At 45.5% G+C, this 25,977-nt stretch overlaps 2 protein-coding genes across 3 annotated transcripts in view; one reads left to right on the plus strand and one right to left on the minus strand.

Moving 5' to 3' along the window:
* Positions 1–25,977, plus strand: part of SYT8 (synaptotagmin 8) — a 255,429-nt gene that overhangs the window by 149,618 nt on the left and 79,834 nt on the right. The gene's annotated exons all lie outside the window — the stretch shown is intronic.
* On the minus strand, positions 6,675–10,670 carry LOC146860953 (uncharacterized). Its single transcript, XM_085646474.1, has 2 exons — positions 9,601–10,670; positions 6,675–6,987 (listed from the first exon to the last, which is right to left on the minus strand). The coding sequence occupies exons 1-2, from the start codon at positions 10,668–10,670 to the stop codon at positions 6,675–6,677; spliced, it is 1,383 nt and encodes a 460-aa protein (XP_085502600.1).

Below are 25,977 nucleotides of genomic sequence, written 5' to 3' on the forward strand. Positions count from 1 at the left end.
CTGAGCACTACTTGAATGCTCCTTTGTTATTAACACCCTGACTCTCATAGCATAGAGCACCCTTATCCCCACTTGTGCTTGCATCTGGATGTATGCATAAATAAAGTGAAAGGTGAGTGCTCATAGGGTTCTCTTAATAGATTCCACCTTGAAATAGGTTTGGGGCACACTATAGTGCCATGACTGAAACTGCTTTGCAGTCTTTTCACCAAGGGACAAACAGCGAACTACTCTCAATGCCAATATTTGCCAGTGAATGCCTTTTTTATTTTATTTGTAACGTGGGGTTGGACCCACCCATTCCTTTGCTCCCCTCCCCTCCCCGCCTACAGACATTCACCCCTTCAAACTGCAAGGCGTTTCATTAGGGGCTGTATAGTGGGAACGCCGGTTCTTGTTCTCATCTAATTACCTACAAGAACCCACTCAGGTCGCCAGGATCTTTTTACTTGTCTAATAGCATAGGGGGAAGAAACACAATTATCAGATCGTATTTACCGCAATTTGACATCTCAGAAAAGAAGACTCATGATCTCGGAGGTTGACCTTTTATTATCAACAAAAACATCTGAATATATAGGCACCTCAATACAAGGCACAAAAGATAAATGGGGACTAATACAAATGCCAGTCTACGAAGTATCCGCATACGACTAAAGATAAACAGGATTACAGCTTCCAAAAGCATCAAATACCCTATAGCAATTGTGATATCGAAGTTCAAATTCATGAATCAAATCATTACTGTCCCTACTCTATTCTAAGCGGACATCCCTACTCAACATTCCCTTTCCAGGTGAGGATCGCATAAAAGGTGTCAGCAGTGAAACTTCCTAAGAAGTCTTCACCATATGAGAGCTCGATCTATGATGCTCCTTTCAGTCCCTCTCCTAAGTCTCGTCTGCCCAACCCATGGGGCTCTGTCCCTAATACAAAACCCCAAAAAGCTGTACACGCCCTTCAGCACACCCCTTCAGGCAGCTTCTTCCTTCAGTAGATTTCCATTTGGATCCTTTCATCTTCCTTTTCACGAATTCGACCTTGGGTCCCAGGCCTTTTCTGTACCAGGAGTTACAACTTTACATTCCGATCCACTCCCTTCATGTCTACTCCTTCTGTCTCCATTCCATTTGAACAAAGACTCATTCTAACTAACGAGCTACATGCCTTGTACCTTCAGCCAAATGCTAGACAGAAAAAACCCCTAACATCATGAGGTTTCACAACTCTCTGCAATTTAAGCTTTGCTAAAATCCTATCGTCCTAATAAAACATGACTAAAATAAACGAAGGCCTTCACTTTACATATATGGTTAGGCCTCAAACTAAACACACTATAATTACCAATTCTAATTATTCATCTCATTCTTAAGAGAACTATCTTCTGCGTTCCACTAACATGACTTAATGTCTCTGAATACATGACATTATTATACTAAGCATTACATATACCAATACGTTTCAGTATAACTGGTGGCCTTTTCCTTCTCTCGAGGCCTGCTTACATTTCTACTGGTCTATTTCAATGAATACATTTCCATTATACTTGAATAACATGCTCAGTTATATGCGGGTGCTGACTAACAATGAATATGGTGCACCCCTACAATTTTCGCATCAGCAACGCTCTATCAGTTCCCCCCTTTGATGACAACTTGTCATCACACAATCCCTTCATACAGAGATGGTAACCAACCCACTTTGTCGGAAACCCTCCATTCTTTTTAGGTCCTGATACTGACTATCTTGCATATGCGCCATTCGTCTTTCATATCTCCTGAGAATCCTCTCAGCTCTGTTTCCTCGGTACCACTTGTACGCTCTCACAAGTCCCCACAAACAGATCACACAAACCACCACAATCAAGATTGGTTTCAGCACATATCCAAGAATTCCCTTTCCGAAATCTGCAAACCAACTTCCCACATGTCCAAATCCCTTCCCAATCTTTTCCCACACATTCTCTTCTGCCAATACTGCAGCTTCTTCATGAAGTGTGGTAATGTTGACTATATATTTCCTCAGCTCCTTGCTGTTGTCTGGAATATACGTGCAACATTCTTGAACCTTCAACAATTTACAGACCCCGCCCTCTTTTGCTAATAACACGTCTAATGCAAGACGATTTTGTAAAACCATTGTCCTGATCGATAACATCTATCCATCCACCAACAACAATGACTTCGCTGTGTTCATTGACAACTCATCAACCACAGTTGCTAATTTTCGTATTTTCACATCATTCAAAATCACACCCAGACCGGGTATGATTGCTCCAAAGATATCACCAATCACAGCTCCCGCACTTGCATCTCTCCATGCTCTAGAGTGGTGTCATGTCTCTAGCAGAGTCAAATCCTCGGCATGGTATATCTTCGGAAAAATAACAGCCAAATAACAAGTCCCATACCACTGCTCAGGCAACCTTACATATGCATTCCTTCCACACACATAATACACTGTCGGGATGACCTGTATCTGACTCTGCAAAAAGTTCTTAGCTGAATCTTCCATAGTAAAGGTATGGGCACATGTACTGTGTCCAACCCAGATTTTGTCCTTGTCCGACTGAGGACGAGCAACACACAAATTTCCCTTTTGCACTTGATCTAAAGCTATGGGTCCATAACTTCCCCTTGACTTATGCAGTTTCTCTTCCTCTGTCCAATGTGTTGATTTCTTTCCCCCATCCTTATCTTGGGTTAATTTTCTATATCTGTCTTCAACTTGGCCAATAAATTTCTTTTCAGTGTCTGACACTGAACATGTCAAATTATTTCTATGAGCATACGCAGTATCCAAACTTTGAGTCGGTATGAAATAAGTCCGAAGTCTTTCATGTGACTTATAATAATCATACTTATTCAAATGCTTAAACGCTGGTACGTCAGGAAGTACTGTGTCATAATTAGAGAAATAGTACTCAAACTGTTTCCTTTCGTAAAACAGACTAAGCAATAGACTGCAAGGAATCCCATAAGTCAATGGAAGGTGATGGTATCTAATACCCTCATCTACAGAAGCAGGCAACTGCATGCATACATAGCAATCCTTCGCATCCATCGCATCAACGTACTCATACAACAATTTCGCATATGCATTGAGCTTGAAATCACCTTTCGACAAATCCATGTGTAACCTACGACTTTCTTCTAGCATCATAGCCCTTTTATCTCCTGAAATATCCTTCTGGGTACTGGGAGTGACAGGTGCAGGTGTTCCCAGCATCTTCCCCTCTTCCCTGTGGGCCACTGCATACGATGTTATGACTACTGCAAAAATAACAGCTATGACTACTCCTAAAAGTGTACCTATCACCTTCTTCGCCCTACGGTGTGTATTTCTAGGCTCTGCCATTTTTCCCCCCCACTCAGAATCCAGTTCGATAACAATGGGCGAGAGTCTCTTCCTCATTCAGGCTTGTGTATCAATGCAACAATTATCCCCTGTTGCTAATTTTCCTTTCTAATGTTCAGTTCTCTACTTTCTTTCGGATCAGCAAAGGCTCCCTTGTTTTTGCTCCTTCCCGACAAAGTTCATCTCTAATCCAAAATAACTGCAGGTCCCAACAGCTCCAGGACTCCTTGCAAAATTTCAAGTTTGAGAGTTTTCAGTTCTTGAGGAGAAGGTACAACTGCAAAGTTCGGGAAAGCCAATGTATCCAAAATCAGACCACGAATGTTACTCAGGAGTGGCGGATCTGGAATATGGAGAGTCAGTACTCTGTCGATCTCTAATCCTGGGATCTTCAGCAATACTTCCGCCCTCAGAGTCGGTGGACCGCTGACAAGAGTAATCGACCTCAGCCTCCCCGTACTCATCGGTCCTAGCATTTGTTGCTACGTACGTCCACTCAGGTGAAGCGTACCTGTGACACGGCACTCTGGCTCTCCTCGACCTTCTCTGAGCTTCCGGATCTCGATCTTCCTCACTCTGTTCCGACTTGGTCACCTCCGATACTGGGGCAAGATCTCTTCTCGATGTTCCTCTCGAATTTACCCGTCTCGGACTCACGGGCCAAACTCTTTCTGCTTCTGAGACACCCCTGCTCTCCCTTTCGATACCCTGTGCACTACCTTCTACTCCGGGAGTATTTGGCTCCACTCCGCCGAAGGCACCTTCTTCTGCTTCTGGTTCTGATTCGGAGTTTCTCTCTCCCTCACTTACAGCTTGTTCCAGTGCACAACCAGCTGCGTCAGCCACCCTTACAGCTTGACTTGCCCTCTCAGGTGGCCCTGCCACCTCAGCTGGGTTTTCGTTCACGAGAGGGGCTGTATCTTCCAAGGGTGCTGGAACTCTACGGGTATGGGAGGCAAGCACCCAGTTCGGTAGTCCCCCACACTTCACTGCAGTATTTGTAACCAGAATAATCTGGTAAGGGCCTCTCCAGCGAACGTCCAAGTAACTCTTCCTCACGTGCTTACGTACTAACACCCAATCCCCTGGGCACAGGTCGTGGCACAGATCACTTGCGGCTGGAACAGCTACCGCCTGCACCTGCTGGGACACAGAATGAACCACATCAGCCAGGCCTTTACAGTAGTCGAGAATTACATCATCAGTGATATTTATCAATGCAGAGGCTGGTATTGCTGGCACACGCATCGCTCTCCCCATCAATATCTCATGGGTTGACAATCCAGTTCTCCTATCTGGCACACTTCGGAGACTCATAAGAACCAGAGGTAAGGCATCTGGCCACTTCAGGGGAGTTGAGGAGCACACCTTTGCCATTCGGGCCTTCAATGTCCCATTAACTTGTTCTACTATCCCAGAAGCCTCTGGTCGATAACTACAATGTAACCTTTGGTCTATGTATGTTCAGGGCAGCACAAAGCAACTTCATCAGTTCACTGTGGAAATGCGTTCCTCTGTCCGATTCCAAAGAGGTCGGGAACCCGAACCTCGGGATGAGCTCCCTCAACAGTAACTTAGCTACAGTTAGAGTATCACACCTGCGTGTCGGGTAAGCCTCCACCCATCTGGAAAAGACACACACTACAACTAATATGTATCTCAACCCATTACACCTTGGCATCTCAATGAAATCTAACTGCATCCTGTTGAAAGGGCCACCCGACCTCCCTATGTGACTCATTGTCACTGCTGTCGTTTTCCCTACATTCATTTGTTGACAGGTGACACATCTCTGACATACAGCTTCGTGTAAGGGTTCGCAGGATCTTCTGCAGGAGCGTCAGGAATCAGAAGAGTAAGTCTCCGTCCTCCCCTACGGCCTTCCGTCTCTATCAAACCCTAGAGAACCGGATGGCACGCCAGGGGAAAACAGGGTAACAAAACAAGGGAAGGAGGGTGTGACTTCAGAGGTGTGGCTGGTTGGTACCAATGACGTAGTTCTTCTCTGTGCGTGCTGTAATAGAAAATTCTACTTTATACTACACATCACCTTATGCATTTCCCAGGCAGAGACAAGTCCCTAATCAACATACCACGGGGGTCTTGTTTAGCATAAGAGATGTCACCTCCACTGGATTAGTAAGGGACTAAGGACGGGGGGGGCAGGCGTGGAGCAAACCAACTTCTACTTCATATACCCTATAAAACAAACAATACAGTGAATGGTCTACCTAGAACAGTAATGATGATACACAATACTTTTCCCCTCTTACTCACTAGGAAGATATACAACTGCGTCCCTCTATTTCCACATGGAATGTAATAGCAAAAGGTGTAGTGTGAATAGGATAACTCCTAGGGAGAAAGACAAAACAATAATAATTATATTCGCCCACCCCGTGCTGAATTCCTAAGTGCAAGAACAAAAGAGTAGCGCACAGCGCTGTTACCGTGCTTCAGAAGAACTCTGGTCACTATGGCGTGGTCCACGCTAGCGTCCCCTATGGATAAGTCGGTCTTCTGTTTCCAGGGGAGACCAGCACCACTGAAGGGAGGTGGGTAAATGGCGGAACAGGTGCAAGGAGGGGAAGGAAGTGTGTGGACTCAACTGAAGATATGAACCAACTTGGGCGTAAAGAACTGTAGAGGAGTTTGGGAACTCTTATCCTTAGTGAGGGAACCGAGGGCACAGTGCGGGGGATATGCTTGTGTCTACACCCAACCACCACCCAGGAGTGAGCACCCCCACGACACAGCAGCTCTGGGGAAGGTAGAATACTGGCACTCACTCCAAAATCCGCCGCAATTGGCGGGAATCAAAAAATGCTACTTAAGCAGGAGCGAGCCTCCAGATGGACGAGAGGCTCGCGAATCGCCGCAGTATGCTACGTGAGCAAACGCGGGCCTCTAGATGACAGAGAGGCTCGCAAATTACGGCAATAACGTCTCTTCAGAAAAGACTCAAAACACACGGGCAGAACCCGAGAAGGCTCGGCGCCGACTAGCGCGACAACGGAAACAGGAAGTACAATCCGGAAGTCAGGCAAGCTAAGCGAGGACGGAAACCAGGCATCCAGCTAGAACGCTAAGCGCGTTCGTACGCGTCTTAGGTCCTTATATACTGGACCGTCTATCGATTCGGATCCCGGGGCATGACCATTCGGCTGCTGCCCGAAACTTCGTATTGTACCATGTCTGACGAAACACTCGCACCATCGCATCCCTGCCAAGATGCACAGCACCATGTATCAATCGTGCCATTGGATTCAACAGGCATTCCGGTAACACCGCTCTTCCATCACTCGAAACCCAGACATCTACATCTCACATCCAGCTCGCACCCAACTATCCCGTTCCTCGTCAGACACCTCGTCTTGCAACTGTTTTAACTCCTCCCATGTATCGGCCATCGCCAACATCACACTGAGATCAGTTGTTTCTTCATTTCCCCTTATGTGTCGTTCTGTAAAATCGCACCCCTGTTCTGCACAAAATCGGGCCACTTCGTCAGCATAATTATTTCCAAGAGATACAAAATCATTTCCTTTCGTATGAGCAGAACACTTCACTACTGCAATTTCATCTGGGCCTTGCAACGCCTCCAACAGTTGTCTCACGTATTCTCCATTCCTAATGGGTGACCCAGATGATGTCATGAACCCCCTCTGGGACCATAACTGTCCGAAGTCGTGAACGACACCAAACCCGTACTGGCTGTCCGTATAAATCGTTATACGGATCTGGTTAGCGGCCACACAGGCACGAGTCAAAGCAATTAGCTCAGCCACCTGTGCGGAGTATACTCCCTCTAGACAAGCGGCTTCGACCACTCCGGTGATGGTACAAACAGCAAAGGCTGCTCTCAACTGACCTGTGTTGTCTCTTAAACATGAACCGTCCACAAAGAATATTTCATCTGGCTCAGAAAGCGGTTCATCCACAATATCAGGTCTGGGTTTGGTGCACAATTCAGTCACATCGAGGCAGTCATGATCCTCACAATCTTCATCATCTATATTCGGGATTGGCAACAATGTGGCAGGATTTAAAACAGAACACCTCTTCAACGTTACATTCTCAGCAGCTAAGATGACTTGTTCATAACGTGTCAATCTATTATTCGTGAGGTGTTGTGTCTTAGTTCTGGTCATCAACAGTTCAACAGAATGTGGCACATGCACAGTAAGTGGAGGACCCGTTACAATGCTCTCACATCTCTCGATACTGACACCTGTTGCAGCAACGGATCTGAGACATCCGGGCAACGCGGAGGCTACTGGATCTAATGTAGCCGAAAAATAGGCAACTGGTCTACGGACATTCCCATGAACCTGAGTTAACACTGCCAATGCGCAACCTTCTTTCTCACAGCAAAACAATGCGAATGCCTTCTTGTAATCAGGCATTCCCAATGCTGGCGCACAGCACAAGGCTTCTCTTAGTTTCAAAAAGGACCTTAAACAGTCTTCATCCCATGGTACCGGATCACTCGCATCCTTGCGCGTCAGCCGCTGTAAGGGCTTCGCTTCAAAGGAGAAGTTCGGGATCCATTGGCGACAGTAGCCAACCATTCCCAAGAACATCCGAACTGCCCTTTGAGTCGTAGGGACGGGCATTCTCAAAATCGCATCTATGCGATCTGGGGATATCTTTCTTTTGCCTTTCTCAATCCGATGACCCACTTCACTCAGACAGTACTGCAATTTATTTGGAGACACCTTATGCCCATTTTCTCCTAAGAAATTCAACAGTGCTACTGTATCAATCCTGCAGGCGTCCTCAGTTTTTGACGCCACTAGCAAATCATCAATGTACTGGACGAGAACAGACTCTTGGGGCAGCACCAGACCTTCAAGGTTCTTTTTCAAAATCTGATTGAAAATAGACGGGCTCTCAGTGTATCCCTGTGGGATACGACACCATGCTAACACACAATTTTCCAGCCTAAACGCAAAAAGAAATTGGCTCTCCTCATGCAGAGGAATCGAGAAAAAGGCTTGACACAGGTCAATCACGGTGAACCATTCCGCATCACATGGGATTTGGAACAGGATCACGGATGGATTCAGTACCACGGGACAACATGGGATTACAATCTCATTAATTCTTCGCAAATCCTGAATTTCCCGCTCGGTTTCTGCAATCCCATTATGGGCGAGTTACACGGACTACCCCTGATTTCTCTCAAAATCCCTTGCCTAAGCATGGACTCAATTACGGGTCTGATCCCCTCAATAGTTTCCTGTGACAATTTATACTGGGGAGTTCTTGGGTATTCTACCTTCGTTTTGACTCTTATTTTCACTGGATCTACGCCTTTAACTAGTCCGATCTCTTCCCCACTAAGGTCCCATACATCAACTGACACAGACTCCCTCAAGTCTAAAGGAAGTTCCTCCACTGTGAGTGCAGGGTACATTTCCACGCACCAACGCTGGTTCGCAACCTTAAAGATTGCATCATCGTCTCTTGTCTGGACTTCCACTCCATTCGGGGTGTAATAGATGGTGCAATTAAGCTTACACAATAGATCTCTCCCTAACAAACAGACTGGACTAGAATCGCACACCACGAACTGGTGTCTGCCACTGAAGTTCCCGATCCTAATCGGTATTGGTTCCGTCAGTGGGCTAGTCAATTGCTTATTCGCTACCCCAACAACTTTGATTGTCTGGCCAGAAAGGGGCAGATACAGGATCACTGCAGATCTTAGTCGATCTGGTAGCCCCCGTATCAACCAAAAAGGTCGTAGGGTGGCCATCGATCGCTGTTTCTACAAAGGGTCCCTTCTGATCTACTTCTAGGACCGCTCTAAGCGCACAATCATCGTCTCCTCCCCAGCAAGATCTCGTTGCTGGATCGGAATCATCTTCCCCATTCACTTCGAATAGGGGCATCTGTACGTATGTCCGAGCTCCCTGCTGCATATTCTGTATTCTAGGCGGTCGGGGAACCTGTACCTGTGGAACATTCGTCCCCCCTTTTGTCATTCTAGGTTGCGTCACTACAGGGAGTGCGTCTGCCACTGGAACATGGGTCACCTCTTCTTCCTGCTGTATTTGATTTAACGGATTAAAAGGACACTCGCGTCTCCAGTGTCCAATCTGGTGGCAAAGGTGAAACGCTGTGGTCTTTTTCAACACTGCCACATCTATTCCGGTCTTAGGATCTACTCCTCTCGGCCTCGCCTGTCCTTGAGGATTCTGTCCTCCTCCTTGATAATTTCCCTGCCTCCTTCCCAACGTTCCTCCAGTGGACTGTCCCTGAACTGCGGTCTGCATCTGTACTAATAGCAGATTGTCTTTCAATTTCTTGTGCTTAGACTCAATCTCATCACTGCAATATCTAGCATATCGGAGAATCTCATCCACAGGCTTATTCTGCCAACAAATCAAATGTTGCTGTATCATTAGACTAACCTCTGGCCTTAATCCCAACACAAACTTGGACACGAACTGTCCCATATCTTTGGTATCCAAGGCCTCCAAACCACTGTACTGTTTAAAAGCCTGCAAAAGCCTTTCGTAAAATTCATGCACTGTCTCCTTAGGCTCTTGTACAGTCCTATCTATCTTCACCCAATCAGTGTCTTGAGGTGAGACCTTCGATTTCAACCAAGTGATTACCTGCTCGAACTTTTTCATCACTATTGGCGACGGGCCATGTGTAATCAAATCCCTGTCGGGCTCTGAGGCTGGCCATTCAATCGCAACCTTACATGCCGACCACAGATCCCCCGGGATCACAATGTCAAACAAAGTATTCAAATCAATCCACAGTACCTTCGAGATTTTGACAAAGCGATCAACTTGCTTGTACCACTCCACAGGCTTTTCCCTTAGCCGGGGAAAATCATTTGTGAAGGCCGCCAAGTCCCCTCTACTCCAGGGTACATGTACGTATCCTCCATTCTGTACCTCCCTTAAAGGGAAACTCCCTATTGCCGTCGTCCCTCCACCCGGAGGTGGCGTCTCTCCCACTACTCCTCTAGAACTTTTCTTCTTGGACCATCTTTCTTCCCACTTATCGAGCATGATCCATGCCCGCATTGCTATTATCAAATCTTTGACATGGGTTCGCAGTCCCATGAGTCTCTTGTCTTCCAATTCCTGATCACTATACTGTAGCCGGTGATCACCATGCAACGCTTTAGTTTTCGAAAAATCCACCCCATATCTTTTTGCCAACTCTGACAATTTCTCATGAGCTCTGCGTGCTTTACGAGTCACATCCTTCGCTAAAAATAGTAACTCATCTTGTTCGTAAGTTAGTATTCTTTCCAGGGGTAGATTTCCACCTATTATCTCATCCATTTCTGCCTTTAGCCTTACGACATCCAACATTTTCCCTCTCAAAGCTCCCCTCAGCACTTCTCGGCAGGCTGTACCATCTCTGTCACTATACTCACATTCTCTTTCTTGTGGCCTACCCTCTCCTGATCTGCCCATGGGAACAGAGCGATTTACAATCGTCCCTTGATCCCTCTCCGCGTCTAAAACACCTTGACTCTGTGTTCTCACTGGTGGTGTCCACATTCTCAAATCTGATCTTGACTCCACTAAAGACCTTGGTCTAGTAGGTCTCGATTCTCCCTGTCCTCCAGAGGAGTTAGCTGTAGCTGGCATCGGCGTACTCCATTCTATAGGCTTCGGAATCCGCTTCATTCTCCTCACCAATCCATTTTCCTCTACCCCATTTCTCGTCCTGCTCTCTGATTGTTCTAAACTCCCTGCCGTTTCTGGCTCAAGCTCGTGCATCGACTCAATAGGTCCGATGGTAACTGGTATTTTCAGCGCATCTGGTAACCTCACCCCTCTCTCCACCTCCGAGTTCCCCACAGACTTATACCTGATATTCTCGGTCCCCATAGAAATCTTTCCTTCTACTCTTACTTCTGATCGGGGTACTGCTCCCCTACTCTCTTCTTCCTTTGTCTCATTGCCTACTGAGGCATCCGGATTGTATGGAGGTGGTCTCTCGGATAACAACCTTTCTACCAGGCTATCATCCGTGTCACTGTCTTCCTCTCCGTCTACTGTCTTTTCCTTTGATTTTCCTGTCGTCTCTAATAAGGGATATAATTTATGTCCCTCTATTGCTTGCATTCTCCATCTTTTCTCCGCTGCATCCCATCTAGCATCTTGGAACGCCTGAACTGACCTTTTCACCCTTTCCTGATTTCTGCCTCTCTCCTTATCATGCGCTGCTCTACTCCACGCATGTAGTGCTTCAAACTGTGTGGGCCTCGGCATAGGTCGTAAAGCTGCCATCACAGTCTTCAGCTGATACAACACTGCTAATCTGAACGAACCATACCGTGGAAACGCTAACTCTCCTTCTCCTTGAGTCATTTTATGCCAATTCTCAAGCCAAACTATGGTATGCAACCCTACATTTCTTGCCATGTAGTGTGCTGGCGTGTCCTCCGGAGGGGCCTCTGCACCCTCTCGAGTAACCACATGTTCATCCCCTCGACACAATTCTCGAAAAACTTTAAAACATTTCATCATGACCAAATACTAAACGCACACGATCTCTGTTTACTTCCTGGTATCTGTCTGCCAATGGCAGCGCGAACTACACCAACCAGCCTATCGCAGCGCGACACCTTCTGACGTCACAGTTCCTCCACTCGCAGCAGTTCCCCTCCTGCACACCGCTCGTCTCACCCTTGCATTCGTCCCATTCACACGCTGAAATAACCGTTTGATCCCAAACAAGTTACTCCTCTGGCTGTCCGTCCACAGCCTCCGACTGTCCGTCCACAGTCTCTGACTGTCCGTCCACAGTCTCTTGAAATTGTCGACCTCGGTTGGTTACTGTCTGTCCCTGCCGGGCAGACAGATCGCCTCTGATAGGTTTCAAATACTCAATTCCACATACAACAACCCGCGACCAGCGTCAGGTTGCCACACACTCATACATTCGCTCCCCCTATCTCGGTCCAGGTGATCGATGGTACCTCACGATCAATGGTCAACAAAATCTACCAGGGGTGTCTTCTACACCCTCTCGCTTAGGCTTCTCATCGCCTAAGACTTTCCCGGGCTGCGCGCGCTCACAGCCTGATCTCACAATCACGCAACATTCACACTAACTCCGCAAAACATCTCACATAACACAACACCGCAATCTACAACATCGTATCTTGTTCATACTCCCTCTTCGAGCTTCTGCTTGCTGCCGCACTGCTACTCGCCATCTATGTCCATCCGCCAGGTCGTCTGCCGTTCGCCCTCCGATGATTCAACCTCACTTATCATTGATGGGCCTCAAGGATCACTTATCCTAATCTCAATCTTCCCTCGCTATCAGAAAGAAACCATTCTCGTTTGCTACCAACTGGGAACGCCGGTTCTTGTTCTCGTCTAATTACCTACAAGAACCCACTCAGGTCGCCAGGATCTTTTTACTTGTCTAATAGCATAGGGGGAAGAAACACAATTATCAGATCGTATTTACCGCAATTTGACATCTCAGAAAAGAAGACTCATGATCTCGGAGGTTGACCTTTTATTATCAGCAAAAACATCTGAATATATAGGCACCTCAATACAAGGCACAAAAGATAAATGGGGACTAATACAAATGCCAGTCTACGAAGTATCCGCATACGACTGAAGATAAACAGGATTACAGCTTCCAAAAGCATCAAATACCCTATAGCAATTGTTCAAATTCATGAATCAAATCATTACTGTCCCTACTCTATTCTAAGGGGACATCCCTACTCAACATTCCCTTTCCAGGTGAGGATCGCATAAAAGGTGTCAGCAGTGAAACTTCCTAAGAAGTCTTCACCATATGAGAGCTCGATCTATGATGCTCCTTTCAGCCCCTCTCCTAAGTCTCGTCTGCCCAACCCACGGGGCTCTGTCCCTAATACAAAACCCCAAAAAGCTGTACACGCCCTTCAGCACACCCCTCCAGGCAGCTTCTTTCTTCAGTAGATTTCCATTTGGATCCTTTCATGTTCCTTTCCACGAATTCGACCTTGGGTCCCAGGCCTTTTCTGTACCAGGAGTTGCAACTTTACATTCCGGTCCACTCCCTTCATGTCTACTCCTTCTGTCTCCATTCCATTTGAACAAAGACTCATTCTAACTAACGAGCTACATGGCCTTGTACCTGCAGCCAAATGCTAGACAGAAAAAACCCCTAACATCATGAGGTTTCACAACTCTCTGCAATTTAAGCTTTGCTAAAATCCTATCGTCCTAATAAAACATGACTAAAATAAACAAAGTCCTTCACTTTACATATATGGTTAGGCCTCAAACTAAACACACTATAATTACCAATTCTAATTATTCATCTCATTCTTAAGAGAACTATCTTCTGCGTTCCACTAACATGACTTAATGTCTCTGAATACATGACATTATTATACTAAGCATTACATATACCAATACGTTTCAGTATAACTGGTGGCCTTTTCCTTCTCTTGAGGCCTGCTTACATTTCTACTGGTCTATTTCAATGAATATGTTTCCATTATACTTGAATAACATGCTCAGTTATATGCGGGTGCTGACTAACAAAGAATATGGTGCACCCCTACAATTTTCGCATCAGCAACGCTCTATCAGTTGCAAGTGGTGAAATGTCTATCAGCTTCAAAAACGCGGTAAAAAGTCTGCATACTACTGGAACAATGACTTGGTCTCTTGGTCGAGGTTGTGGTAGTGGTTCCAGTTTAACAATCTATGTTGTAGCATGGCATAGAATACAATGATTTAATGCATTGGGCAACAACATGTATTTCACCTTTTGTTAATAAACATACAGATTTCTTATGCCTATTCCTATATACAGTAGTTTCAACACCTGAGAAGAAGAGCCTACTTCACATACTGCCAACCATCTTCTTGATCACTTGGGCACATTAGTCCAATCACAATTGGGGTCACCTACAACACAAACAATTACGAATGGATTTCGGAAAAAGACCGGGACGTGGATTACATTTTTACCGCGCGATGGAACTTATTATGACTCCATAACAAGGGTGAAGATAAAGGACTAGGATTGGATACGATATATATATGACTGAATACAGAGATTTAAAATGCGAATTTGACATTAAGTACCTTGAATATTGAAGAATATACGTTTGGAAGTAATTTGGATTGAGACAAATAGGGAGTACAATATACTGTCAGTAAGCCTTGATGAAGCCCTGATAGGGCGAAACGTGCGTCGGCTGTGGAACATCATGCCATAGGTTGTGGAACATTATGCCATATAAAGAAAATAAATCTGATTGATCTACACCACGTGGAAAAAACAATTTTTTTTTATTGGGGACTCGCTAACATAAGGACATTCATTGCAGAAGAATGCAGTTTGCACAAAGGATGAAAGTAACTTACAGATGATGTGCTCTGGTGGCTTTTGTTGAAATTATATCTGTTCCACTCATTGTGGATACGGAACTTGGCGCCCTAGGTGGATGAGCGTTGATCACCAAAGTTAGACTCAATATTTGTTTCATGTTTACTATTGCTTTATTATATGCTAAGGAGACATTTTGATGTGCAGGTCGTTAAAAGCATATCTACTTTGTTCTTAATGTCATACGAATGTAAGCATAACCTGGGCTTTGCTTCTGAGAGCACTACGATCATTGAATCCTCAGTTTTTCTTCATTCTACTGATCTCAGAGAGACTTCATTTTAAAGTAGACCATGCTCTCTGGGCCTATCTGGTGCAAAGGTATACAAGAGTCCCTTAATCCATTTCTCAAAGGGCTCTTATCAGTGGTTCTATTATGAGTAATGCCACATTGATTCTCCACCAGATCCAAACTTCTATCAACTTAGCACCATTTCACCATATCACATCATGAAGTCATGCCCTTCCTGCAAAATGCAGAATGGTTTATAAATTACATCCTTATCACTAACTGGAAAATGATGGCATTAAATGGTTGTTGAACCATAGCTGCTTCCACTCCACCCATAGAACATACAGATCCAGTGAGACTCTCCAAATTCATTATCATGGTAGTTAAATCAATCTCTTTTACCACCTATATCACTGTAATTTGTCTAAGGAATGTTTCATTGTGTGTGGTGGTTTGATTGTGTGGTGCATCATAGTCTTCTCTCTCTACCTAGAATCACTTTGAGCAAAGTCAGTAGTTCTACATATTCATGGATCTTGAGAGAGTATAGGTGAATGTCGGTCTTGCCTTCGTAAATGGAGTTAGCATCCATTTCCTATGTATATTTAAAGGTGTGGTTAAAGAATAGTGGTCCCTTCATGAGGCTGTATCCTTTCTTAATGCTACCTTTTGGTTAGTTTCCTGAAAAACATTCATATACGTTATATTTAGGGCATTATTTGATTCTCGTTCTGAGACTTGAAGGATGCTTCCGATTGGAAATTGTTGTAGTTTTGAAATGAATTTCTATGAATTGTTTAAAGTATGCATGTTTTTTCTTGAATAGGAGGGCAACACTTAGGACCTTACTTAGATTTTGGCAGATGCATGCCATCTGACAAAAAGCAGCAGTTGTCCCGTCCACCCTATTTAGAAAGAATAGAGGCCCTAAATTCTCTATACAGGGCACCCACCACATTTTACTGGATGTCCTCCATCTGTCAAACTTTCTTCTAGAAGTGCAGTGTTGGAGTCTCTACCTGGCCTTCTCTCTTATCATTCTAATTTCTGGCCTTGTAATTCTCTCTAGACCAGAGGTCTTCAAACTTTTTGATGCAGAGACCCCCTTGTCAAAATATTTTAGGCATAAGGACCTTCTCCTGACAAAAATTTCTAGAACCTGGTACTCCTAAAACTCCATAAACGCCCCCAGTATCCCAAAGCAAATCATTTTTTAGGTCTCGCCTGACCCAGCGCTTGCGCTGATCTGGCGAGACTTTAAGTAAGGGCTTCAAAAAATGCTACTGCCGGCTACAGCTTGCAGTGCATGTGCGCGTGCTTGAGCAGAGGCGCCATATGGCGTGATTACTGCTGCGCGCGCACCACTCGCGCACATGCACTGCAAGCTGTGGCCGGCGGTAGCATTTTTCCCCCTCTTTATGGCTCTTATCATATGCAATGCAAACAACGAGGATGCTGCCTCTCTGGCCCCCCAGTCGCCAGCTCCTCGCAGACTTGCAACCCACCCCAGGCTAACACACACGCTGCACTCGGGACGGCAGCCCGAGCGTTACCTGGAGGGTTGTTTACTCTCCTGCGCGGCTGGCGATTCTTCAGTCAGCTGCGGGGCTTCCTCACGCTCGGGGATTCCAACACGCCTCTTCCCCGTTGCTAGGCGACGCTCTGAGGCCTCTTTTCAGCGCGGCAAAATTGACGCAAAGCCTCCGGGCAGCCCAGTCGGCGCGTTCACTATCCCGGGCCGGCGGCGGTGAAATTAAAATCTGCACGCAGCACTTCTGGCGATTGGGAGCTGGTGACGATAAAATACCAGCCCTCAGTGCTCCACTTTGTTCACGGGCCGGCGGCGGTGAAGTTTTACCCAAGGTTCTTGCGGTGCCCGGGCCGGCGGCGGTGAAATTGGCACAATACTCCCTTTTTCTTCAGGGCAGACCTCACGTAGAGCACTACTGTGTGCCGACAAGTACACCGGGTCAAATATCAGAAGCAGGCAGAGGCAGTCTTTCGCAAAGGCACAGGCTGTGCGCAGAGACACGCACACAACGTTGATGAAAGGGGTTTCTTCTTGTTATTCAAGCACCGTGAAAATCGCCAGCAATCAGTTTATATGCACTTTTTGCAAAATAGCATGTCACTGTGCACAATGCTATACTGCCCTCTCTTGAGAGGACGAACGAAAAGCAATCGAGGCCTTTGATTTTCAGCACAAGAAATTAATAAAAATAAAGGCTGCAAAACTCTTTCAAATTATTCTGGAAATGTATACTTTATTTGTCAGGATTAGATATTTGCTTGCACTTGGGGAAAAAGGGGAAGGAACAGATTAGTTAACGCTTTGATGTTAATACGGTTTTGAATCCTAGTACAAATGTTATTATTTTCAACCAACTTTGACATTACTTTGATCAAAAATTTCATGTCTGCTAGGATATTTTTCCAAGCCCAAATGAGCCTTGGAATTCCTGTTGCTTGCGCACAGAAGAAAGCGAGGCACAGCAGTTTGACCTTGTGAATTCATTGTTTGGTGAAACAGAGCTTTCGAACCAAGTATGTGGCCACTCCCTCTTCCCAAATCAAAGGAATTTAAACAAGCATTGGCATAGCCAAAAGGTCTCACTTTTGGGACCTTATAAGTGTTTAGCCTTGCAACAGTTGATGTTGTTGCACCAAGGATATTGTGCTGCATAACTAAAAACTTATAAGGTCCCAAAAACGAGACCTATTGGCTATGCCAATGCTTGTTACAGTGGGTAAATAATATTAAATATTATTTAGCTAACCAAATATCAGTGAGCATGGGGGCGTGGTCAAAGGTCAAGCTAAAAATGGTTGTATGATAGAGGTACACATGGCTAAACAACTTGTGCCTCTACCCCGCAGCCGGAACCACAAATGCGTCTTAACCATGCATTCTTTTACCACTCATGCCTTTACCATGCAATTTCATGGTAAATGTATGAATGATAAAGGGGTATGCGTGGCTACGGTCGCCACAACTCTGCCCCTTCCTGCCCCCACCCTAAGCTACAAACCCCTACCTGCCCCTTCCCCTCCCCCGCCCTGAGGCCCAAAACCTTCCCTGAAAACTACCCATTCCCCTCCACTGCTCTGAGTCCTAAAACTTTGCCTCTTAACATACTCTACAAAGACCCCCTCCCACCCACAGCGCTGTCTCTTACCCTTAACATACACTACCCCCACTCCCTCCCACCCCTTGCTGTACCTAAAACTACCCCAATCCCTTCCACTGCCCTTAGGCCTAAAACCTTAACCCTAATTAAAAAAACTACCCCAAACCCCCAGAGTCCTAAAAACTACCCCGACGACCCATTCTCCTCCCCTCCCCTGTCCTGAGGCCTAAAACCCTGCCCCTTAACATACACTACCCTACCTACCACCCCCTTGCGCTGTCCCTAACCCTCAACATACACTACCCTGACCTCCTCTGACTCCCAGGCTGTCCCTAAAACTACCCCAACCCCTTCCACTGCCCTTAGGCCTAACACCCTACCCGTAATTAAACACACATTTGCAATGCATTAGGTCTGCATTTGCGAGATTTTGTGCTATTGGCATTGTAAATGACAATGCCTTTTATGTATATGTTTAAAAAACATACAATAATAAAAGGCATTGTCATTTACAATCCCAATAGCACAAAATCTCGTAAATGAGAGACCTAATGCATTGCAAATGCTTGTTTAAAGGGGGGCTCGAAACGGGTCTCTATCGGGCTCTGTTTGTGCCCTGGCACAGGCGGTCCATTTTTCCCAGACTGCAGGGACAGCAGGCACATCGATGTGCGCTACTCACACTGCTCAATTCTCACTAGTGAAGAAGTTACGGCATGACGTCATGCCAGGAGAGCGTTGTAGGGGAAGGGAAATCCTTTAAAGAGAGTCATTTTCTCTCTGGATTTCTCTTCTCTTTTTGAAACTCAGGAGCAGCAACATTGTCGTGGTGTCACCAGGGCTTTAAGTGGAAGCTTTTTCAATATTATATACAAGCCATAGTTGCTGCTTATTTATCTTATACAACTAACAACCATTGACAAAGCCAATAGTCCTGACTTCTTGTAGGTATGATGTTTCTTGTTGTATCTTATCTGGATGCAATGACAGAAACAGCAAAATACAAGTCGGGTGGCACACTCTGCGAAGGCACAGATTTTTAACATACGTGTTTTAAGCCACGCCCTTAATTACTTTGCCCACGCCCCTTTGAGAGACCCCCCCCCCCAGTTTTTTCATCCCACTTAAAGCTCTGCCATACTCAGTTTTATTATGACACACATGCATGCTAACATTTTAGGACAGGAACGTGGGGGATTTAAAATAAACAAATTGGGAGAATGAAAATTCCCCATTGACTTCTATTGTAGAAAATGCAATTTCAGAAGGGAGACAGCTAAAATAAAGCCATTTTTGGCTTGAAAAAAGTCTCTCGCCTGAATCGGGTCCATTGGCATGTATGGACAGGTTTCAATATTATCAGGATCAAATAAGTTAATGTATTCAATGTTCTGTTTTCCTTACACAGATTTCTTTATCTAATTTGCGTTCTTGATTTCATCTTCATTCTGGTTATAATGACGTTTGCAGTCATGACCAGGGGACTCGCCACAAATGTAATCTGCTGATACTAAGATTAAATGTTTCACTAAAAGGTTGCTGCCTGCGAATGTGGGCCACTTTTTGTGTGCCTGGGCCTGGTTATGGTTCCAATAGGAATCCACAGTGAACTCACTCCATTCACAGCGCAACTTGGCAGCCAATCGGAGCGGGGAGTGAGGAAACCAGATGGGAAAGACCCTCTTGAAAATGCTCTTAAATGCGTCCACCTGTTGAATCTCATCATTCTCCCACTGCACGAGACTTTACAACCAGCACAGCAGAGACTCATAGGAATCACCCCATTACTCATGCAGGGACCCTTCAAGGTCATGGGGGAGGGGCAGGAGCCATAGTTTCAAGCACGAAAGGGCACCATTTACTAATGGGCCCGCGCCAGCCCCCCTCGGCCACACCCTCTGGGGTTTCCAGTATTGTCTCCGATTTTATTGGCATTCTTTTGACTTTTGAAAAGTAAAAAAAATAACATTAATCACTTTTCAGACTCCCATATTGGAGGGAGGGTGTTGGGTGCGACACAAGGAGAGGGCAGGTAGAAGGGGGTGGGCAGGGGTGATGGGGGGGTGACAGGGAAGAAATAATTTGGTAGGATAGAGACAAATACGGGAGCAACCATATAATCTTTAACGCACAAGCAGATGCTACCTGTACGGATACCTTCAAGGTGCACAAAATTTAAGAATAGATGAATATATTAATCCTCTATCAAGTGTGACGAGTTTCATAGCCTATTTATTACACATTTTGAGCCTGGGGAGGGGTGAGAACACTCAAGAGGCAAAGCATGGAGTGGGTGATGCCACAAACCCCTCCATCAACAATGGTAATAAACAGCACGTTACATTCTGTGCGTCTGCGTTATATCATGGCATTTTTTATGTAATCAAAACCAGGATGCGAGGGGTTTCCCTGTGACATTATAAACATGCGATGTGTGAGGCAGTAAAACTGTTTTTTTCATATCACTTTAGTTGGACCGGACAATAACATGGACTGTGACATTTGCATTATTGTGACACAGTGACTGTGTCTATAATAATTGAATTCCTTTAAATTATGAGTGATCAGGGACATTTGTTTTCGCTCTCGTGGCCCAAATATAGATCAGGGCTGGATTTGCCTTTCAGCTTCTTCAAGGCTGGATCGATGATCAATAGTCCCTGATCGCGGGTATTCTTGGAGTGCAGGGTCTCGCACGTAAATCGATCGCCACTCACGACACGACTCAGTGGCATCACAACATGTTGAGGGACCCCGAGTCTTGGATATCTCCCAGAGATTGATTGGCCATGCGGTGAATGCAGGGCCTCCTGATGGGTTGCGGGGCCCCAGAATTTGTGCGTGAAGGGGGAGGGGAGGAGGGGACAGGCATCCCAGATGTGGCCGAAAGAGACTTCACCTGGAGGTAGGGCTCACTTGCACAAGAGGACAATACGACACACAGCAACAAGGCCTCGAAAAGGTTTCGGAAACAAGCTGACCCGGAGCAGAGCGGGGCACCGGTCTGTGGACTGGAGTCTCCACTTGTATGCTGGTTCGGAGGCAAATACCGGGAAAGATCTCACACAAGAAAAAAAGAAGACCGTGAGTGGTGCGCGTGCCAGAGCGGGACATGTGGCTTCAATTATCGCGCACGTGTCTGGGCATGATAATTGAAACCACATGACAGCTGGTGTGCATAATAGACACCAATAGGCCATGGGCGGAGCAATGCGCCTGCCTTTGGCCTATTGCGTGCTCTGTCTGTGAAAAACATGCACGCACAAGCCAATCGCGGAGATCAAAAGAAAAAGCACACGCACGAGCGTGTGCGATTTCTAGGTACGTTTTGAAACCCCCTACAAGAGGTCTCTCACTGCGCGGGCAACGCTGCGCACTGCAACGCTAGGTGCAAGACCTAAAAAACTACTCCTACCCCCTAGCCCTGAAAACTAACCTGCCCTCCCCCAGCCCTGAAAACTACCCACGAGCCATGTACCTCACCGCGTCCTCTGGCTCTCTACCTGGCAAGGTCTTAATGATTCCACCCAGCAGCTGCCAGTAGCTAGACCGCGAACTGCCTTAACCTTGTGTATGCGTGGTCAAGGCATATGCATGGTTAACGCAAGCGTGGCTACGCTTTGTATGTTGGAATACGCATGGCAGAGGCCACGGTGTTCAGACTGTTTCACGCTAAAAACAAAGGGCCTCATTTATGAGGGATTGGCGTAGGGCAGTTCCCCAAGTCTTCTTGCTGCGCTGTCCTACACCAATGTGAAAGGGCAGGAATGCACCAGATTTTTTAAATACTGTGCATTCCTGTCCTTTTCCCTTCTGTTGGCGCACAAATTGCTGCCTTGCACCAACATAGGCAGGATTGTTTTTGTGCAGGAAGGGGCACCTTCCTTCTCTAAAACAAACCCAAGAGGCATTTTCCTCTTTCTGTGTGAGCAGCAGAATTCAGCACACATGGAAAAAGGAAAAGACAAGGTGAAAAGAAAAACTTTCTCCTCGTTACGCCTCCGCTGGGAAGGCTGGGGAAGCATAAGGTTTTGGCACTGCCCCAGGTTTACGTGTTTTTAAAAATCTGGGGCAGCATAGAAATCCATGGGTGTTGGGTGGAAACACCCGCGTAATGCCCATGGAACGCCTCCTTGAAACAGAGTAAGGCAACTAGGCGACTTGCGCTGGTTTGTCTTACTCCATATCTATGATGCCGTGCAAAGCCATGCAGAGTGACTTTGCGTCGCCTCATAGGTATGGTTGAGAAGCTTGCACCGCTGGAGCATCAAAGAAAGGGATGCTCTGGCGGTGCAAACCTCTCATAAATAATCCCCAAAATATTCTGGACGTTTTGGGGGTTTTTCACCATCAGGTAGCAACATATATAATATTGGGCAGGTAGCAACATATATAATATTGGGCAGTGTAAATGAAAAAACTTTTTAGAAAGTTGTTACTCAATGGTAAATGCACTGTATTACATTATGAAACCTCTATTAGTTAACGCACTGCAGAGGTCTGTGTATAACCAGAGAGCCACAAAATTAAAGGCCAGATGTACGACCCACCAATTTGCGACTCACAAATTGCGACTCGCAAAGTGGGATGTTTAACAGTGTCTCAGACACTGTTTACGATTCCTAATGGGGTCGCAAATTGCATGCCTCAGTAATGAGGCATGCTCAATTTACGACCCCATTAGGAATGGCTAGCACTCCCAGGGATGGTGGCCTGCTGAGGACCTTGTATTCCAGCATTAATAGTGCCAATTGATGTATAGGGGTTATATGTGAGTCCCTTAGGAAGAGAGCCCAAACAATTACAGAAAACCCAGTGAAATCCCATAGGAAAATCCACACAGCAAAATCTACATGAGACAAGTGCATACCATGAAGGCTTATAAAAAAATTAAGACTCAAAACCGAAGTTAATATGGCATTGGTTAGTCAATCAATTCAAATGCTCAAAATGCAGACAAATATGAAATATGATTGGAAGCGGAATCTGAACTCTATTCTAGTCAATGGTCTGAGCCGATTATGGTCTAGCGCAATGCAAGTGACAGTTAAAGAACAATTTTCCTAAGGGCTGCTCAGTATGGCTGGAGAGAAATATTCTAAGTATTACATTAAAGAAGGCTTTGATGTGAAGTCTGCATCAAGGGAACCAGGACGGAAACTCTCTGGCTTGTCTTCTAACTCTTTTAGACAGTGGAACTGTACAGTCACTGTGGTACAAGGAAGAAAGTATATCAACAAAGAACAGGGGGGGCGAAATGGGCTTTGGGAGAGAGGTCCAGCTAAGCATGCCCTAAAGTATGCAACCATGAAAAAGTAACAACGCTGTTCCTAAAGTGAGTGGGACGGACCATGTAATGTTCAAAAAAGGTTTTTTGTTTGGATATTGGAACCCTCACACAACCATCAGGATGTCGTGAATCACGTACCCCTCAGGATGTAGTGCGTCATCATCGGGCTGCTCCTGCGTCGAGTCGGCTGGTGCAATACCTGACGGGCTCTTGTTTAGGGAGCACTCTTATGGAGATCTTTTTATCCAATACAGCCGTTAGGTGAGGTGGGAGTGTGGGGCTCTTTAGTGATGTAGATGAAGAAAAGTAGTTGCTAATTAAAATAGGGAGGGAGTGCTATCTCAATCAATTTATTATGAAGCCTCCTCGCCTAATTAAAAACTGTGAGGTTAAGTGTTGGTAACTTAGGTTAATGTTCTAGGTTATATACACTGCCTCATCGGGGTCAACATGTTTCTCGCTCTAATTGAGGAATACTCTAGCGATTCTTCAGGACCAAGTATATTCTATCTACATTTAAATTCAGACTGTATATCCTAATTGACAGTAAGCATTCTCATATGTGGCTGGTATTTTACCTGCAACTCGGTCTACCTGTGGAAGAAGAGGAAGACCATGATGCTTATAGAATGCATAAGTACAGTCACTGTGTATTTACATGGTGCGTCTCGTGAACTATTTAGTGCAGCTGCAGTGATGGTGCACTCTATTCATAGTGATGGAAAAACATAAGCATGAGCCACGTGAAGTGATCACTCTGAAAGGTGTTAAAATCTATATTTACAACTGGAAGCAAAACATGTTTGTGGACTTACCCTATTAACTCCATAGGATAGTACACTGCAGTTCCTGGTAGGCTACGCAAGGAGTTCCTCGCGTTCTGTAATCACATAGTGAGAGAGCTAGTGGATCGAAATGGTTAAAACCACAGTACTCCAGGGTTATCTAAGCCCCTTCTCTTATTTGTAAAGCCACAAGAAAATGGTATTTCCATATAAAGAGCTCGTGAAAAGGTAAATGCCTGATACAGAGTTACACGGCTCAAGGTTAAGTCAGCCCCTAATCTCATTCAAGCATCGTATACATGGCATGTTTAGCTGACACAGGTTTAGATTAACAGGTAGGGATATGAGTGTACTAAAGAAAACGCGGGAGCTGTGTTTCTTATTGACCTCCTGTGTTCAAGTAAACCCCTTATCTTATTTACACCTGGGGACATTCGTTTTGTTAAAGTCAAGCTAAAGCCCTGACTCGTGTAGGCCTATCCCATAGGGACTAGCCCCATACACAAGGACGTTGTCCGTATTAACCTCCTGCGTGCGAATGTACCCATTCTCTTATTTACACATGGAGACATTCGTTTACTTAAAAATACATTGACGCCGTGTCTCGAGTGAGCCTACCCCGTTATGAGAATCCCCATATAACAGGACGTCGTCAAGGTTACCATGCTCACGATTAAGAGATAGCCATTAGATAAAAAACTGTTGTACTTACAGACACGCCGAGTCCGTGTCTCCAGCAGACCTACCCCACTCTACCAGGACTGGGTGGTGGAGTTGCAAATATCGCGTGGGTATAAAAAGGGATATCGTCGTCTCGGTGGCGGAAGTGGAGGTAGTGGCACCACTCGCACGTCATGGATAACGCTAGCGGTTCAATGTAGCCGCCATCTTAGGTGAGGGTCTGACTAACGGTGAATGAACTCGGGATGTAAAAAGAGTTAGCAGGTTAAAAGGTGAAACAGTCTGTGTATCAGACTTCAGATAGAGGGTACTTAAAATAAGTATTTAACGCAAGTATGAAGTCCGATTTGAAGAAGTGTCTGACCTGCCAATTAAAAAGAGGTTCTTGTTTTTGAATCCATATATTCCTTGTGATGGTCTAAAGGGTCAATGTATTGGCGAACTAATGTCGAACATGGGTGAAGTTCATGCCTATAACAGTAGATGAAACAAAGGGATGACCAGTAGGGAAAGTTGGCATATGGAACTGTAAGGTATATAATTTGAGCTGGAGATTCATGTATGAGAGTATCACACAGGAGGGAGGTAACACGGATGCTGGCTACAGCAGTGTGGAATATTCTCAGGGTGGTTTAAGAGAGGACCAAGGGATGGCGTCATTGAGACCTGTAACATGAGTGCCCAATCTGTACACCCACCTTTGTTCTTTGACTAATAGGGCATCTTTGGTAATGTTGGGGAATGATTCCAAAATTAGCCATCTAAGTGATTCTGGGGGGTGTCCCTTTTCTTGAAAATGCACGCACATTCTGGTGTTAATTCTTTTGCAACGAAAGTTGCTGCGGTGTTCAGTGATGCGTGTTTTAGCTGGGCGAGTTGTCATGCCAATGTATTGTAATTTGCAGGGGCATGTGATCATATACACGCAATTAGTCGTGTTGCAGTTGGTATGGCGACGTAGCTCCCACTTGAAGCTGTTGCTGAGTTGGACTGTCTTGTGTGTTGCAGTGAGGGGGCATACTGAGCAAGAACCGCATGGGTGATGCCCAGTCACAGGTGGCAGGTTCCATAGTTGTCTTTGAATGGGTGGCCCCTGTGTGCGTGGGCGGG

This window comes from Triturus cristatus, chromosome 3_1, assembly GCF_964204655.1.
Source record: "Triturus cristatus chromosome 3_1, aTriCri1.1, whole genome shotgun sequence".
NCBI lineage: Eukaryota > Metazoa > Chordata > Amphibia > Caudata > Salamandridae > Triturus > Triturus cristatus.

Excerpts from the sequence above, each read along its gene's own strand:
- LOC146860953 (XM_085646474.1), bottom strand. The coding sequence starts at position 10,670 with ATGGATGAGATAATAGGTGGAAATCTACCCCTGGAAAGAATACTAACT. Across the intron at positions 6,988-9,600 it reads GGACAGTCCACTGGAGGAAC|GAATGGAGAATACGTGAGAC; the intron begins GTTGGGAAGGAG and ends GTCACCCATTAG.